The 17172-nt window shown below is 37.0% G+C and overlaps 1 protein-coding gene across 1 annotated transcript in view; it reads left to right on the top strand.

Annotated features, from left to right (window-relative positions):
- The first annotated feature begins 15556 nt into the window (after positions 1–15556).
- LOC150094573 (integrin alpha-9-like) overlaps positions 15557–17172 on the top strand; it is a 670422-nt gene continuing 668806 nt past the window's right edge. The window contains exon 1 of the mRNA XM_090411817.1: positions 15557–15780. Coding sequence (XP_090267943.1) covers positions 15626–15780 — 155 coding nt within the window. The 5' untranslated portion in view covers positions 15557–15625. The remainder of the gene's footprint in view (positions 15781–17172) is intronic.

Genomic DNA, 17172 nt, shown 5'->3' with positions numbered 1-17172 from the left:
GAGCAGAACAGTAAACTGCTCTAATTGCAAATGACTTCTCAAATAAATAGCATTTTCTTATTTAAATTTAGTTTATACTGCGTATAACAAAGTACAATTTTTTTTAGGAGTAATGTTCGAATATGAATCGTTTGGATATTTGTGTCCAATATATACAGGGGCAGGGGGTGTTTATAAGAGGATGAGGGCTTTTTTTTTTTTTCGTTTTAAGTGATTAAAATATATTTAACTTTTCGAGCAATATTTTAGCACCGTTTAACACACACACGCAGGGAGAGAGAGAGAGAAAGAGAGAGAGAGCGACTGAATCAAAATATTTAGACATTTGAATTATCCAGGCACCACTTGTTAGTAAGCTGAGTGAAGCGAAATCTTGTAACGCAAACAAGCAACTAAGGGCGAGGCGAGACGGTGGAGCAATGACCTCGACGACTTCGCTAAATAAAAGAAAGAACCTGACGCTGCCAGAATGGGAAATACTTAAATGAACTTTCTGAAGGAGTTTGAAGGAGTGCTCCAATAAATAAAAGCGGCGATTCACTTGGGGAGACCCTCGAAATGCTTCACGTACGACATTGTAATACAGAATTGTGTACGGCATGCAAACTCTGTTTTTAACACAAAGCAAAGCGAACTCTGCTCAAAGCGAGGTAGACTCGATGCAGTGGTTTCGCCATGCTCCACTTGGTCGGAAAGGTGGGTCAATGCCGAACAAAATTTTTTTGGGCATCTTATAAATAAGGCTAAGGAATCGGTCGTAAGCAAGAGTTGCGATTGTGTTCGTTAGGGATTACAGCCGAAGCTGAAGCCAGTGTATTATGCCCGTAAATGCGCGTGTTCTCCTGGTTGATTCGTCTGTTTTGCAGAAAGAAAAATCAGAATTTCCAGGAGGGCAACAGCACCCTGCGTACGTGACTGGTTAACTCACTTTCACATGAAAAATCCAGTATGAAAGTTCTTGTTCATATCCTAGACGAGATGAATCCAGTTAAATGTAGACCAGGGAAGACTTTTTCTTCTCTCCTTTTATTTTATTTTTCATTTTAGTAAATGGGAATTACATTTCTCCAAAAGCAGGCATACACGAGTGAAAATCCCAACATCCGAGGGATCATCACAAACAGAACTATTCATAACCTCATTAAAAAGGTGGCACCGACTTCGGTCGTATGAGACGAGGGAAGTCTCAGTCCAAAAATAAGTAGCTTTGTTTGAGGTTTTACGGATACGCCGAACACTTGAATTGGAGTAACAGATAATGTTTCTGCTTTTACGTTGTTAAGCACTAAAAATCTTTTGTAGTAGCAGTAAACAGACACCAAGTTGAGAGCTGAGGAAATTTAGTATTAGTAGTATTTAGCGTTGACTGAATTCTGACTTGGACCATTTGTGGGGTGATGTAGGTATGGTTATGAGCGAATCCATTATTTCGCGATTCTTGCACATGTATGTATTGTTCCGACTATCACACCCCACTCGAAAAGTTATAGGTTGCGCTGTTCACCTGATATCATGCTAAATTGCGCATTCTAAACAGCAGTCTCTCTCTCTCATGATCTGTGTCTGATGAGTATACCTGATAGAATGGCCACTCAGGTATTTATCTTTGAATATTCGTCGTCGTCGTCCGGTAGCATCCTCTGGCAAGAGGGTTGCAGCAGATGAGCAGTTCTTCTCCATTTTTCTCTGTCTGTCGCTTCCATCATTCTTAAACCAGTCCATTCCACGATGTCATTGAACCACTCTCTAGTTGGTCTTCCACGTCTTCTCTTCCCCTCAACTTTCCCTTGTAATATAGTTCTTGTCAGGTGTCCCGAAGAACCTCTCAGAAGATGTCCTGCAAATCTGGCCTTTCTTTAATTAATATTCTTTAGCAGTGTTCTTTCCATCCCAACTCGTCTTAAAACTTCTTGATTTGATATTCTTTCTGTATAGCTAATCTTTTCCATCTTTCGATCTTTACTGCTCATCCAAACTAGGGAAAAAGTAGAAGCATAGTGGTTTCCCGTTGCCTTCTATGCATGAAGAGACGAAAAAAGTAGAAACATTGAAAGAATCACCCCTAGCCCTCGATTACTCTAATAGCATTGGGGGGGGGGGGGGAAAGAAAGAAAGAAGAAAAGGATAGAAAGAAATAAGAGTAGGGACTATCCTATAGATAATATAACAGATGTATATTACATGAAATAAGGTATGGTCCAGCATCAGGTACCTCGGGTTCGGCACTCCCTTACTCACTAAAGTGAGCCCTTTGAATATTACATTTCGTTAATCACATTTGTCGACCGAATTCGAGTGTGATGCAAACTCGGTCTGTCCTTCGTACAGAACAAAGAATCGAATTGAGAAAATGAGATGTTTACCGGAGGTGATTTACAAAATAAAATTCATTTAAAAAAAGAAATTGCGCCAATTTTTTGTGCCTCACAGCAACCAGTAAGTTTAATATCTCACGATGTCTGCCTTGAAGGAGTAATGTTGTCCACACCTTTATTTCAAGCTCTTGTGCCGCTTTGTATTATTATTATTATTATGATAATTTAAAAACAACGTTGTAATTCCACTTTGAACAAATCGTCGCCTCATGTTAAGAGGCAAACTCGAGAATATTTTATTCTCTTTTATCAGAACAAATGTAACGTAGTTGTCGCACTCAGTCGAAAATTTGACATTGCTATTTAATAAATGTATTTTTAAATATATTGACATGACTGTGCTTGCACATAAATAAGTCCGTACTTTTTATTCCTGATTAGGAATAAAATGTATTAGGAAATGCATATGAGGAAATGCAGTTCCAAAAGCACCGATACGAGGACTGTTTATTAGTTATGGGGGAGGATTCAAGATAGAACAGAAATCGAGCGTTAAATTTCTCCGTTACTTTGGAATGCACGGAAGTGAAAGAAACAGAAACTGCGTGGTAGTTTGATGATTGGTTACCTTTCTTGGAAACAAGTTGAATGTGGGCTAACTTCCAGGATGCAGATAGATTATTTAGGAGAGGAATCAACTAAGCAAGGATAAACTTTCAGAAGAACCGGCAAAATGCCATCAGCACGCACCAGAACATTTTTTAATATGCAGTTTTGACAAAATCGTAGGATCTCTTTCTGGCGAAAAATCAAATGCGCAAGGAAATGAATTCCGTATATTTACCACGATAGTGCATGTAAGAATTTAAGAAAAAGTAAGAAGCCAGGACTGTCGCGGTTTCGAATCGTAACAGGCCATGCCTAATACGTACGTAATGGGTCACTAGGAACTAATTAATATATGTATTAGGAGGAGGAGGGAAGAAGCCAGGAGATTGGATGTTTTGTGTGGGTAACCGTGCTGCGACGGCGCATCTGGGCTTAAAAGAGGGTGGAAGCAGGATTGGATAGAGGTTGCCTCTATAGCTTGGCAGGAAACCAGAAAGTAGGACAGTCACTTGGATATGATGCAAGTTTCCTGCTCTTAGCTAATTGGTTTTGGATGGCGAAAGAGAAAAATGGAGTTTTCGATTAAATCCAACCGCGGCATGCTTAATTCTTTTCTTGTTCAGCAATGGCACACTTTTGAAGAGCCCAGTCTAGTGACGAACGAGCATCTAAAGTGGAATGGAAAATGAATCCAAATAAGAAAAGTAATACGTTCTGTGCAAACGTTTGAATCAAAAGATTGAAAATAATAATGAGGGTCAGAGGATAACTGGTGAGTGTCATGAGCGAGGGAAATACTCTCACTGAAGTAACATAATCCAAAGATAAACAAAATCAGAAAGTGCTCACTTCGGATAAGTCGCGCATTTTTTTCCCCTTCTCGTTTACGCTGGTTAAAGGTTGGAGCGTGCTTTGATTAACACAAAATAAAATGTTCCCTGGGTGGATCTCAACATGCTCAGAGTAGGCGGGGACTGTCTGGGAATTAGGCGTTTTCCTCGCGTGCGCGCGTAGTTAGTCATAACTCGGTTCCACTGAGGTGCCATTACAGATGTGCCAAACCCGTGAGAACATCCTTCTGTCGCAACCAGAATGCTTCGAAAGGGTAAACGCTGCGTGAATGAACACTCCGTACAACGTTCTTTCAATTTTCTTTCTTATGATCCAGAATAAAGAGATTTTTACTGCAATAAAAAACAAAACAAAACTAAATTTATTGCCGACCTTATTTGCAATCGTTGCTCATATCCTAGCAGCGCCCTGGTAATCGATGGCGAATGATTCGCAGTTATTATTTTTTAATTACTTATTTATTTAAAGTGCACTCTAATATTCATTTCTTCGGAAGACAGGATTACCTTTTATCCCTCTAAGCCAGGGGTCGCCAAAGTTATTTGCCGACCCCTGGTTTGTCGACCTCTTCAAGAGTTTCTTGACTTTTTATCGACCCCCCCCCTCTATATTACTATTACGTAATTATAATAGGACAAGCCAAAAAAAGACGCTTATGTCAATTTTTGGATTGTTTATTTTATAATTACAGTGTTTATTGTATGTATAATATAGTATATCTTATTATATTACTAGTACTATTACTATCACTAGTAATATCACGGGTACTACTAGTGATATTAATAAACTATTGGTATTAATATCACTGGTATTACTACCAGTGCTGCTCAGCTCTTCAACATATAGAGAAGTTTAGTTCGTGAATGAATAACGATTGAATTATAATATGTATGTTGATGAATTTTAGAACATTAACGCTCACTTGTATGTCGATGCGCAAAAATGAGAATGGGATCGAATACTTGCATCAGTAAATAAGAACCACGCACGTGTTGCAATCTCGCTCCCACTGCGCCGGCCGACAGGAACCACCAACATCCGTTTATTGGTAAATACGTCATTTTGGCTTACTTGATTTGCCTCAGTAACTATTTTCATGACCTTACTCCATCTTACGGGTCCTATTCATGGACCTGTAAGATGGAGGTACTGATCCCACGATTCACTCTTAATTGCGTTGTCATTACCTCCATGTCTTTTGTCATGGAGGTAATCCAAGTTAACCGAATTAAATATTACTCATACAATGATGTCTTATATTTTTCTGTCGACCCCTAACAATGTTATATCGACCCCTTTGGCGACCACTGCTCTAAGCAACAACTTGGGGGGGGGGGGGGGACTATAAACACTACGAAAGCTCCACTGCAAATATTTTATGATTTGCCTTGAGAGATGAGGATTGAAAATTATTTATTATAATTTTAACATTTATTTTATTATAATTTACTTAGGTTACTTACAACATTTATTTCAAGATATTGACAGTTTAAAAATCATTGCGATAATTTCTTTTGTAACTACTACGATAACAAGCCAAAAGGCTATTTTACCGGCTATTAAGTTAAGTTAAAGGGGGATGGTAGATGGTAGATATTAAGGTTAGTGACGGATCTTGCTCCACCTTTGATTGGAGTTGCTTGGTGTTGCACTACCCAAGTGATTATTTACATTTGGGCTCGCCGATAGTTCTTTCGGCATGAAACTCTATGGATTCCGATAGATTTCGGTCCGAGTTCCGTACCCGGCTATAAAACAAAATGGGATCTACCATCCCCCTTTAACTTAATTCTTTTATAACTGTTATTCAATATTATTTTGCTCTACTTTCTTGAGGGGGGGTTGGCCAACTGCACTGTCCCCTCGGATTATTCGCAAACTGAAAGGAATATCAGTAGCTTTGAAACGCGTTCATGCTATCAAATCACCCGGTTCCTCTAAAACCAGTCCAGCAATTGCTCAGCGGCGTAGAGGTCAGTCTTCCAAACAGGTAATGGGTAGAGCAGGATTATGCTCTACGTGCTGTGTATAATAGAGAACATAATTTCCCCATAAAACACTTTCTTGGCAATTCTCATAGTGGGTATATGTAAGTTCTGTTTGCTACAAACTTGGTATTTCTAGGTCTACCTACTCACTGATGAGACCTCAATAAAGGTTGAAACAGAATTCTTGATTAATAAAATATAACCATCAGCTGAAGTGAGAAATTGGTTCACTATCTCTGGACAAACTAAGAAATTGGATGATAAAATCAACATGCAAATATCAAATATTACTCGCCAAAGGAAGAGAAAAATCAAAAACATTAACGAGGTTAATTGGGAGGCCTGTTCTTGATTTAAATGAAATTGGATGCCCAAAAAATGAAAACATAACGTGTACTTTTCAATGCTTTTCGAAACATAACGAAACTTTCTGTGCTTTTAATAATTCTCAGAAGTATATGTATTGGATTTTACTACAGTAATAAATTCCCAACGACCACCAAATGAAAAATTAACTTTCAGATGAGAGTTACATTGTCAAAAACCACATGATGGCAATTCCACAAGCATTGGAAGAATCTTTGATGAATTTTTCAATTTATTTATTTTCTGTATTGTTAGATTCAGTAAATACAATTTATAAATAATATTTTATTCAAATAAAATGTGTAAATTTAAATGAACAAATTAGGTGTCGTTGATGTGTTATACAAATTTAAGTAAGACGATAACATTTTTTTTCCCTTGTGAAATTTCATGCCACAAAGTGACCAGAGACTTTTTTTTATTATTCATTGAATTAAAAGTCTTATTTGTTCATGTAAGTCCTCAAATATTTCAAGAAACTGTCAACTCTTGGAAGCAAAAGGAATAATCGGGTATTAAATTAATAGACAGAATTTTAGTGGAGAAGATTTCACCTGAAAAGTTACAATACTGTAAGAATTTGGCTATTTTATTTTACAGACCCATTTGTTAATAATATTACAGTCAAATAAAAGGTAACATAGAAATTAACAAAGTATATATTACAGAGCTAATATTCATTTGAAATAATAAGAAATAACTATTTATTTGTTGTGCTGGCAAAAGAAATTTCTAAAAGAAAACGCAACGGTGAGTTCAAAACCTTGTTTGTCGCATATCCGTTACTTAAAATTACTAATGCTAAAGAAAAAAATAAATAAATTTCAGTTACAGAAATAGGTTAAGAGCACAAGGAATCGCAGGTAAAATTAATAGTCAATATTGGTTTTAAAAGAATAAATGTAAGCATTAATTTACTACAGCAATAATTTCCCACGGGCACAAAGAATGAATAATCTTAGGATATGTGTCATCCCAATCATGTGAATGCTAATCACTTAGTCATATGAAAGTATTTGAGAAAATCCAAACTTGGGAAAATGATACCTCTTGAACAATACCGCAATTTACGGATGTGACTCATGTCATCTTCATGAAAGATCCCTTTGAAGAAAACCGTTTGCTGGGGGATATTGCTCATGACGATAACATAGCATCTACAGGCTGAAATCTAAAGGAAGAAGTGCTCAACTATTTCAGGTTACAGTATTTATATAAATTTCATTCTTTGTGGATTTCGTGTTTGTGTTGTGGTGTGGATATAAAATTCAACTATTTTGGAATATTTTTTTTGGAATATTCGTATTTAGAAGAGCCATTCTGGAAAGCTGTAAGTAATTTTAAATTATCATTAGAATTTGTAGAATACATACAAAAGGTTTTGTAATCCATTTAACTGTCCGTTTATTTTAATTTATTTATTTTAAAATGCTGTAGAGACACCAGCATATAATTAAATTATTCAAAAAGTTCGAAATACTGTCGCCGTGTAAACTTAAAAGAACAAACTGTCGTTTATGTGTTATGCATGTTTAAGTAAGATCACTTTTGAAATCACCATGAATTCACACAAGATTTGTTTCTGTATTTATTTATTGAACTTTAAGATCTTAATTTGGACAAATCAAAATATTCGGATGAATTATGGATAAAATATGAACTTGAATTAGAATATGAATATAGAAGAAAATACAGATGAGCTATGGGGAAAAAAGAGTATGTTTAAGGGACACCAATATATAATTAAATTATTCAGAAAAGTTCGAAACACTACCGCCATCACGACTTTCTCTAAAAATTCCCACCCTTTAACAGGAAAGAAATACCCCAAAATGTATTGGAAATTAGTACAGCCATCGATAGACAACCAAAGACAAACCATGATGACAATGACGGATGTGTGTCACCCTGGGAAAATTCCAAGATATCTTATCTCAAAAACATCGCCCACAATTCCATAGCCAAACCAAAACACCATGTGATATTACAGAGAGACACATGTTCCCCAGAAATTTCCAAATACATAATGTCACGATTCTTATCTCTAAATATCACCCACAATGCAATAAACGAACCAAAAACACCACGTGATGTCCCTGACAGACGAGGGTCCCAGCGAAATTCCAAACATTCCAAACTCTATAACAACAAACATTCACGTCACGATTCCTCATCTAATCTTGATCTTGATCTGGTCACTAGTGTCCCACCAATCATGACACGATTCCTTATACACTAATATATATCCCTTTCCATTCAAAACAACAACGTCACCTATTTACAACTAACAAATAATGTCACTTATTTACAACTAACAAATGAAATCACTTATCCACATCTGAGAACAACACATACCCACGACACAATTCCTTATCTTATCTTGATTTTGATCTGGTCACTAGTGCCCGACCAATCACAACACGAATCCTTATCTCTACCATCACCCATTATTCCATGCGCGAACCGAAAAACAAGAATCACGTCATCTCATGACGTCACGCCCACAATGACGCCATCTTCACATCAACCAATGACGTCATGATTCTTTATTTTGATCTGGTCACTAGTGTTATTAATGTTATTAATGGGCCATTACAAGCGTTCGTTTTGGAAAAAGAAGGGCACCGATTTTGAACTGCATTAACCAAACTGAGAAGTGTTTATTTTCATATACGAGAGGCGTTCCGAAAATTAATCCCTTCTTTGTGCCCTCCCTTCCCCCTTAAAAAAAAAAAAAAAAAAAGATATGTCAGTGGAATAAAACCAAATAAAGTTTAAAGTCTTCACTCTGTTTCTAAATCTAACCTCCCCCTTTTAATAGATATTCGCCACCGCAGAATATGACTTCAATTTAGGAAATAATCGAAGTCTGATGGAGCTAAATCCGGACTGTGGGGAGGCCCGATTAGCTGGATAAAAATGGATACATATTTCAAAGGTATCCATTTTTGGAAATGGGTAAACGCTAAAGTAAGAAAAGGGTTCCGAAAATACCTTGAGGAATTTGACTGCGACTGCTTTAAAAACTTGTTAAGCGACGAAAAAAATGCATCGAAAGGGAGTGTGTTGTGAAATAAAACAGACCTTTTTTTTATTTATTTATTTATTTATTTATTTTTTACTGGCATTCCTCTTTTGGGGGAAATATATCGCTGGGGAGGTATTACTTTTGTAAGATTACTTTTAAAATAAACCATATCACATGAAAATTAATAATAGTAAAAACACCAAATGTATATTTTTGAAAAGTTTTTTATGTTGCGACAACGTGTGGAAATCAGATATAAATCTCTTCCGTTTTCTGATCCTTCTTTTCATAATAATAATGAAAAATCAAATATGTGATTGATTTAAAACTGCGTGACTAGTCGCTTTCCAGAGCAACCGGATTAATTGCAGTGTCCTCTTGCTCAGAAGTGCTTGTCGGTTTCGCCTCCCCCATTTATCATAGATCGAAGTGATCTGCGAATGCTATTTTTCGGGATATTTTAAAAAGGCCCAGTAAATATTTCATTTAAAATACTCGTAAGATGTTCTCGAATGAAATATTATTAATCATTTCTCTTCAGACTTTCTTTTCCTAATCTTCAAACTTCCTTTTGTTTTTATTTCACGGACATTGTTTTTTTTGGGGGAGGGGGGCAGGTACGAAATGCTTGCAAACAGTTCCCTAAAATAGTAACTGTTCAAATGACCAGCATTGTAAAGTTTCTTTCTGCAGGATTTCCTGGCGAACGTTCATCCATTCAGAGATGTGCACTTCGGCACGGCATCGTTTCTTTTTCTTTTTCTTTACGATATCTACGGGTTCGTCATTGGGTAGATATGAATGGACACGCACACAGAATTTGATTTACTCCGTGTATTGAGGTTGCTGGGACAATTCAAAGCCAGGGTAAGTCATTTTTCCAGCCACGGAAATCTAAAAATTCTTCTCCAGTTCACCTTTCAGGAAATGTAAAATGCACGCAGCAATTTTGTGTAATCCTTTGGACCCGTGAAAAGCTCCGTACAAACAGCACGAGGAAATAGGAGCCTCTGAATCCTGAACGTTCACTGCACATGTTCACAACTTCCTTATAAGAAAATAAACACGCATACCTAAAATAAAGATCCACAGTTGACTCTTATAGCGCACTTCACGTTTTGGCGATGAAGGGATCTTCATTGACCGAATCCGAAGAGTACTTTTTTTTGTACTTCCTTCAATTTTTTTTCCTACCGAGTCAGCGCTCAATGGTCATGCAGTTTCAGTTCTGTTTGTAAAATTGCCTTAACCGCAGTTCGGTTCGCGGATGGATACGCATTTGAACATTAAGGGAATCGTAAAGTTTACAAGCATCTTTAAGCCCGAAGTTTAGAAAAATTGAGTTTTCAATAAGAGTCGTACGCTTTCTAAGAAACAAAACTGACTTCATTTGAATGCTGCTGTGGTGTGGATATCAAGCCTTTTGCGATTATCGAGATGTGGCAGCAAATATAATATTATATGTGGAATGTTATTTTCTCGAGCGTGGTATAAAGGAGAATTGATTCATGTGTTCTCCAACCTTTGCGATCTTCGAATGGTTTTATTAAGAGAATCTTTTTTTTTTTTTCCCCGCATGTTTTGTGGAATTCGATGTGCGTCTTACTTTTTACTGATTGGTGAAACGGTCACACTTTTTTTAGGTTTCCTTTTTGTGTTATTCGTTTTCTCTTAATCGTTGTGTTATTAATAAGCAAAATCATGAAATTATTTTGCTTTTTTCCCCCCCAAATTTCAGTCACTTAGAATTATTGAAAACATTCCTAGGAACATCTTTGCAAATCCTCTACACTCAATATAACTTACATTTTGAATAATCTCTTGAGAATAACGCGCTCAGAAGAATTAGTTTTCCAGATGTAGACATCTGCTGGGTGCCAGCTTTTCATGTGTGTAAGAAAAGACGGCTTGAAAAAGTGATCATTTATATTGGCTTCTTGTTGAAGAAAATTGCTTTGATTTCGTTTCGGATTAGGTCGTAAGGCTATGAGCATCATGTTCTTCCATTACGTTTTGTTCTGCGGTCTGTTTGCATGTGTGCAATGAAAACCCATTTTGAGACCTATTAACCTATCTTTAGCTGAAGAGAAAAGAAAAACTCAGAAATGTCGCTCTCATTATGAGGGGAATTGATTCTAAGTCTTTCCCGTCATAGGGCGCCATAGCTACTGAGTACTATTCTAAGGCGTTCCATTGTTTGCTTTAAACAGTTACGTATTGTGTGGCCCTTTGTCATATGCTGAACTGACCAGGGTGTGGGTGTGCATCTAAATATATATACACTACCCTCTCACTGTCCAAAAAGAAACCGAACTTTTCGAAAATAGAAGAAACTAGTGACGTCACCTGTTGTGTCTTTTTTGTTGTCGAAAGCGGCAACCATCATTAGTTTATGATGACATTTGTTTCATTAGAAGCCGAGTTATAGTGTCAAGAGTGGCAGTATGTTTTAACGAACGGTCGGAAAATGAGTTTCAAACAGAGAGCTGCGATTGACTTTTGTGTTAAACTTGATAAAAGTTTTACCGAAACGCATCAAATGCTTCAAAAAGCATACGGTAATGAATGCTTATCCCGTACTCAAGTTTACGAGTGGTTTAAGCGATTTCCAAGTGGTTGTGAGACGCTTGAGAATGACGAAAAGCGGGCCGTCCAAAAAAAAACTGGACCTGAGAGAAGTTAACATCCAAAAAGTGCATCATTTCATCAAGGAAAACCCGAAATCGGCAGTGAGATTGATTGAAGATGAGTTGGGTATTCCAAAATCAACTGCGCACAACTTTTTGACCGAGAGTTTAGGCCTTCGTAAATTGAATTCGCGATTTGTTACCCACAAGCTGACCGACCACCAAAAAATGTATCGAATTGAACACTGGAAGGACCTCATTAAAACCGCTCCTAAGGACTCAAACTTCCTTGAAACGTGGTGTTTGAGTGAGCCCGAAACAAAGCGCCAGAGTGCTGAGTGGAGACCACCAGAAGAGGGGCATCCGAAAAAAAAGCCGCTTGGAGAAGTCAAAAGTAAAGACAATGCTGATTTGTTTCTACGATTCCAAGGGCATTATCCACAAAGAATTCGTTCCGCCTGGCCAAACGGTCAATGGTGAGATTGATAGCGAGAATTCGTCGCGTACGGCATGAATATTGTGATGCAGGCAGTTGGTCACTTTTGCACGATAATGCCACCTTCTCATCGTTCGAACATTGTGAAACAGTTTTTGAGCAAAAACCAAGTGTGTGTGGTGGATCACTCGCCGTATTCGCCTGATTTAGCACCCTGTGACTTCTTTCCCTCTCCTCAACTTCATTTGCCGATGAAAGGAAAGCGATACGCCACCACTGAAAATGTTCAACCGGTAATAACCACGACCCTCAAAAGTATCCCAAAAACCGATATAAAAACTCATTTAACGAATTAATTGACCAAACGCTGTATCGAAGCTGAGGGAGAGTATATTGACTGAAATAAATGATTTGAAAATAATTATAATTGACCTGTGTTTTATTTTCTATCAAAAGGTGCTGCCTATAAAACATGTGGATACTGAGCACAAATGCCGTGAATTTTTCGAGACAAAACTCTATATTGTGTACAGCAGATAACGTCTTTCTTATCAGACTATCCCCATCCCGTCGATGATGTTTATTAATTAATAAAGTAGCTTCTGATAATTTAATCGTAAAATATTTTGTAGTTGAATAAGATCAAATCAAGTTTATGATTATTGAGGGCAGAAGGGGCATGGAAATGAAAAGAACTTTTTCTTAGGGAGTGCCATTTTAAAGAGTCTGGAATTAATAAGAAATATTCTTATTTTCTATCCCAGCAGAAAACTAAAATAAAAATAAAGTCTTGGTGCTATTCCAGATTTGAATAAATTTAGTTTGATAAAATTTTGGAAGATTTTGCTGAAACAACAAAGCGAGAAAAAAAATAGTAATTAATTTATTTTTTGTAAAAGTATAATCAGTATATATTATTATTCCGTAACACCTCCAAAGACTCATCGCGGGAGGGCCATCTTCCCTACTCCACTACGCACATCTCACCGTCTGTTACTTAATCCTCCAACTACACACATCTACCATCAACACACAACCACTGTATAGCAAAAATGTCATTTCATTTTTAATATTGTTTAACAGCACATATTCCCGTTACCTAATTATCTTAAATTAGAGGCCCACCGAAATGATCCCAAATGGGGCCCCGCATTTGCTACGGCCGTAACTACTGAAGTCTTTTTAAGGTCTTCTTCAAAATATTCTGCAGTGTTTGGTCCCATGGGACCAAACTTATTCTTTGTTATTAATTATAAATTCACATTTGCATCACAGTTAGAATTATTTATTGCACAAATATTTCATCTTACGTATCGTAATGTGAAGGAACAGTGAGGAATTTGACCAATAGAAATAGTAGGCGCATGCGTTATATTAAAATTTCTCTGCACATATTTGCAAAATAAATCATTTTTACTATGGTACATGTGGGAATCTATAATTATGATAACTCCACAGGTCTCTCTGTGCATGAAAGTCTTATTCTTGGTTGCATAACGTGAAGTATGTTTAAATAAGAAAGGGCAACATGGAATCGTGTAAACTATTGCTGTATTCTCAGCTGTTGTACACATCATTCGAAATGCGGGAATATTTATCCGAAATTTAATGGTAAAAATAAAGCCGTTCGTTTTTAATAATATATCGCTAACGTAAGTGCTGCTAATTCAAAAACTATTTTTTAATTAATTTACTACGCACAGGGATCACACCGAGCCTTCTGTTCATTAGAACAACAAAACAAAAAATCGAAACTTCGTTGTAATTATTTTACACTCGCGATCTTTTTAATACTGCGCTTCGGGAAAATTCCTATTTCGAGCATTGTCAGTTAGCACATTTCGCTGATTGGCTGTTCGTCTGTGCATGCGCTTTTATTACAGTCAGAAGAATGCGAGAGTGGGGGGGGGGAGGAAAAAGAGAAAAATTGTTTCCTGGGGAGCACGTGCTAGTTCTTCCAAGTACTTCCAAAACTAAAAAGCAAAGGAGCACGTGCTGGCTCTTTATGATCAACGTAGAGGCATTTTTGCAACAGGATAACATTGAATCCGATCTCTCTTTACCCCTAAATGCTAAAGCAAAATTAGATACTGATCAAGTCGAAATCAACGGATTGTATCAACAGTATCTTGAAGAAGTTGGAGGTCATTTACACACCCATTCTCTCTCAAAGTGAAATTCTTGTTGATAATAATAAATTACCAGATGCTTTTATTTTGAGATGCTTTAAATTCAGATCTTGTAGGAGATGGCCTCTACTTCCGAGGCCGACTTTCAAATCGGACACAGAACAGCCCTTTAGCTGCTCACAAAAATATAAGATTAATTAGGCTGGACGTAAATTATAATTATACGAGTAATGATGGTAATTTTCTGTGACAAACAGAAGTTTAAATATTTTCAGTTAGAAAGGCCTAACTAAAAGCATGCGTTAAATTAAGTTACTAGTTACGAAACAAGACAAAGCTTAAAGCAAGAAGCATATTTCTTAAATATGCTATAAAATTTGCAATAAAACATTTCCGTATTTTGTTCATCCTTACTATTCTGTCACAACAACAAATAAGATATTTTATCATTATTTTAATCACCATTATAAAATAAAATATTAAAGTGATAAATATAATTGTATTTATTATTCTTATATTAAGGACAGCAAATTCAATGTTATCCTATTAGCGTTATTTTCTCGCTACATGCATGCAAGAGTCAGTTTCTTTTTTTACTTTTTTAAGACTAAGTGATATAATTATAATGTCGTCTGCTCTAATTTTGTGGCTTCCTTCTGTTTGTCACGCGCAAGTTTACACATAACTATATTCATGCATACTTGAAGAACTGGTGGGTCCAAAGTTTTATTCCAATTAAGTACTTGTAGAAAATCTTTCTCCTTATCTCCTCCTTTCATTCTTTCTATCTCTGTTATTTGTAAACCAACGATTCCTTTATTAGTAGCGGGTTGACGATAACATAGAAGTAATTCTCATTAAAAGAAGGAAGTGATGTTTTATCTTCGTATAAGTTAGTTACGTAAAATGACGCATTTGAAACACGGAAAATTGTGGGATCCCACCTGTCATCTGAAAGGGCACTCGTTTTCCAAGCAGTAAGGCATATCGCTTAATATTTCCGTACAAGAAGGGGGAAGAAGAATAAACGGTCACCGGAAAACTTTACTCAGCCTCGGAAGTTGAGGCGACGTCATCGCTAGGCTACTAGCTAAGTTGCGTCACATCCCTGAAACCTTCGTCCCGTCTCGTCCTGCATACACTTACACGTTCGTGGTCGTTTACATTCGAAGTCAGTAGACCGCGTTTGGTGAACAGCGCGTGCAGGCGAGAAAAGTTTGTCAGACAGAGGCCAAGCGTTCTTTTCGAATTTTGTGTTTCGTTTGTTTCTTAACGATGGCTTTCGGTTGGTGTATCGTAGCCGCGTGTTTTATTTTCCAAGTGACGATCGGCTTCAACGTCGATACTAGATTTCCGATTATTTTCAATGGACCGAAGGATAGTTACTTTGGATTTCAAGTTCAACTCCTCAAAAACGACGATGGGGCACAGTAAGTACACTTTTCTTTACACCAAAGATTGCTTTGAATTGCATTTTTTAAAATGGCCTGCAAGCAGCTAAAGAAACGCATGGTAGCGTAAAGAACTTGCTCTAATCTTCTTGCAAAAGGTTAATGCAAAATAAACAAGCGCATAAATATTACTGGTGCTTCACGTCATGTGCTAGTTGCGTGTCGTTATATTCACATGCTGCTTAATGGAGCCGGGAGGTTTTTTATGAACTTTTACGAGATATCAGCGTCGTCTGCAAGATACAGGGTTGTCTGAGACGAAGATCCCAGCGAGATCACGAACTTTTTTTTTTCTTCTATATACACAAACATCGGAATAGCACTCTCGAATTCTGTTTCGTGTATAAGATTGGTATTCGAGCAACAGTTCTGAATGCAAAAAAAAAAAAAAAAAAGTAACTCATCACAGCACCGAATGTGGCACTGCTGTCTTTACAGTTGGTGTTGCTTACCGAGAGTGCCGTCCCCTTCCTCTAAAAAGAACAGTTTCTTTGTCTTCTGCGTAACCGAGTTGCCCCTCTCCTTAAAAGCTCTTCGTCTGCATTTGGGAATTCATCAGAATTGGTCCTCTGGTCAGATCTCATTTATTGACAATCGAAGGAATCGCTAAAGTTGCATTCAGCGAGACGTTTCCGCTCTCTGACATGTTGAGGGAGTCGTATCATCTTTCTTTCACAAAAATAAAAAGAAAATGCGTTCCTCCCCCTTTTTTTTTTACTTTTTCTTTTTTTGTATGGGAAGCGGAGATGACTCTACTTCTTAGTAGAGCGAATTCGCACTTTAACGTATTGAAGTGTAGTGTGGCATGAATTCGTTTGCTTGCTAACATGGTGTTCTGGAATATTCCTAATCTCAGTTGATAACATCCGCAAATAAGTGCGTACGAGATCTTTCTTAGCTTGAAGACAACTTTGCGTGTGCATTGCGATGTTTGTTTTTAATTATTTTATTCCACATTGTAAATACATGTTGGACTCGCGAAGGAACCATTTTTAAGCATGAATTTCATTTTGTGCTCATTTGATTATCCACTTTCGCTTTAAACGGTGATTAATGGTTATTGTGGGCTATTGCGATTCGTATCGGACTCATCGCGGGAAGCCCTACTAATATTATTATTATTATATGAATTCTGTGCTTGTGATTTGATTTTATATATATTAATTGTAATGTCAGACAATTAATCAATTAGAAGAAATCATATGCATTCGCGTACTCCCTCTGAAATTGTGTGTGTGTGGGGGGGGGGGGGGGAATTTGCTGTAATGGATGTAACAAATCTTGTTCAAATTCTGTGGGATTTTCTTACATGTCCCATTTTTTTTTTTATGGTGGCTCTTAAGAGCCCCACAAAACAAACCTTACTGTGAT

The sequence above is a fragment of the Typopeltis vanoorti genome, chromosome 22 (genome assembly GCF_054136105.1).
Source record: "Typopeltis vanoorti isolate ZY-2024b chromosome 22, IOZ_Tvanoo_1.0, whole genome shotgun sequence".
Classification (NCBI taxonomy): Eukaryota; Metazoa; Arthropoda; class Arachnida; order Uropygi; family Thelyphonidae; genus Typopeltis; species Typopeltis vanoorti.
The sequence above is the reverse complement of the archived record's forward strand: the minus strand, read 5'-3'. Positions and strand labels throughout refer to the sequence as shown.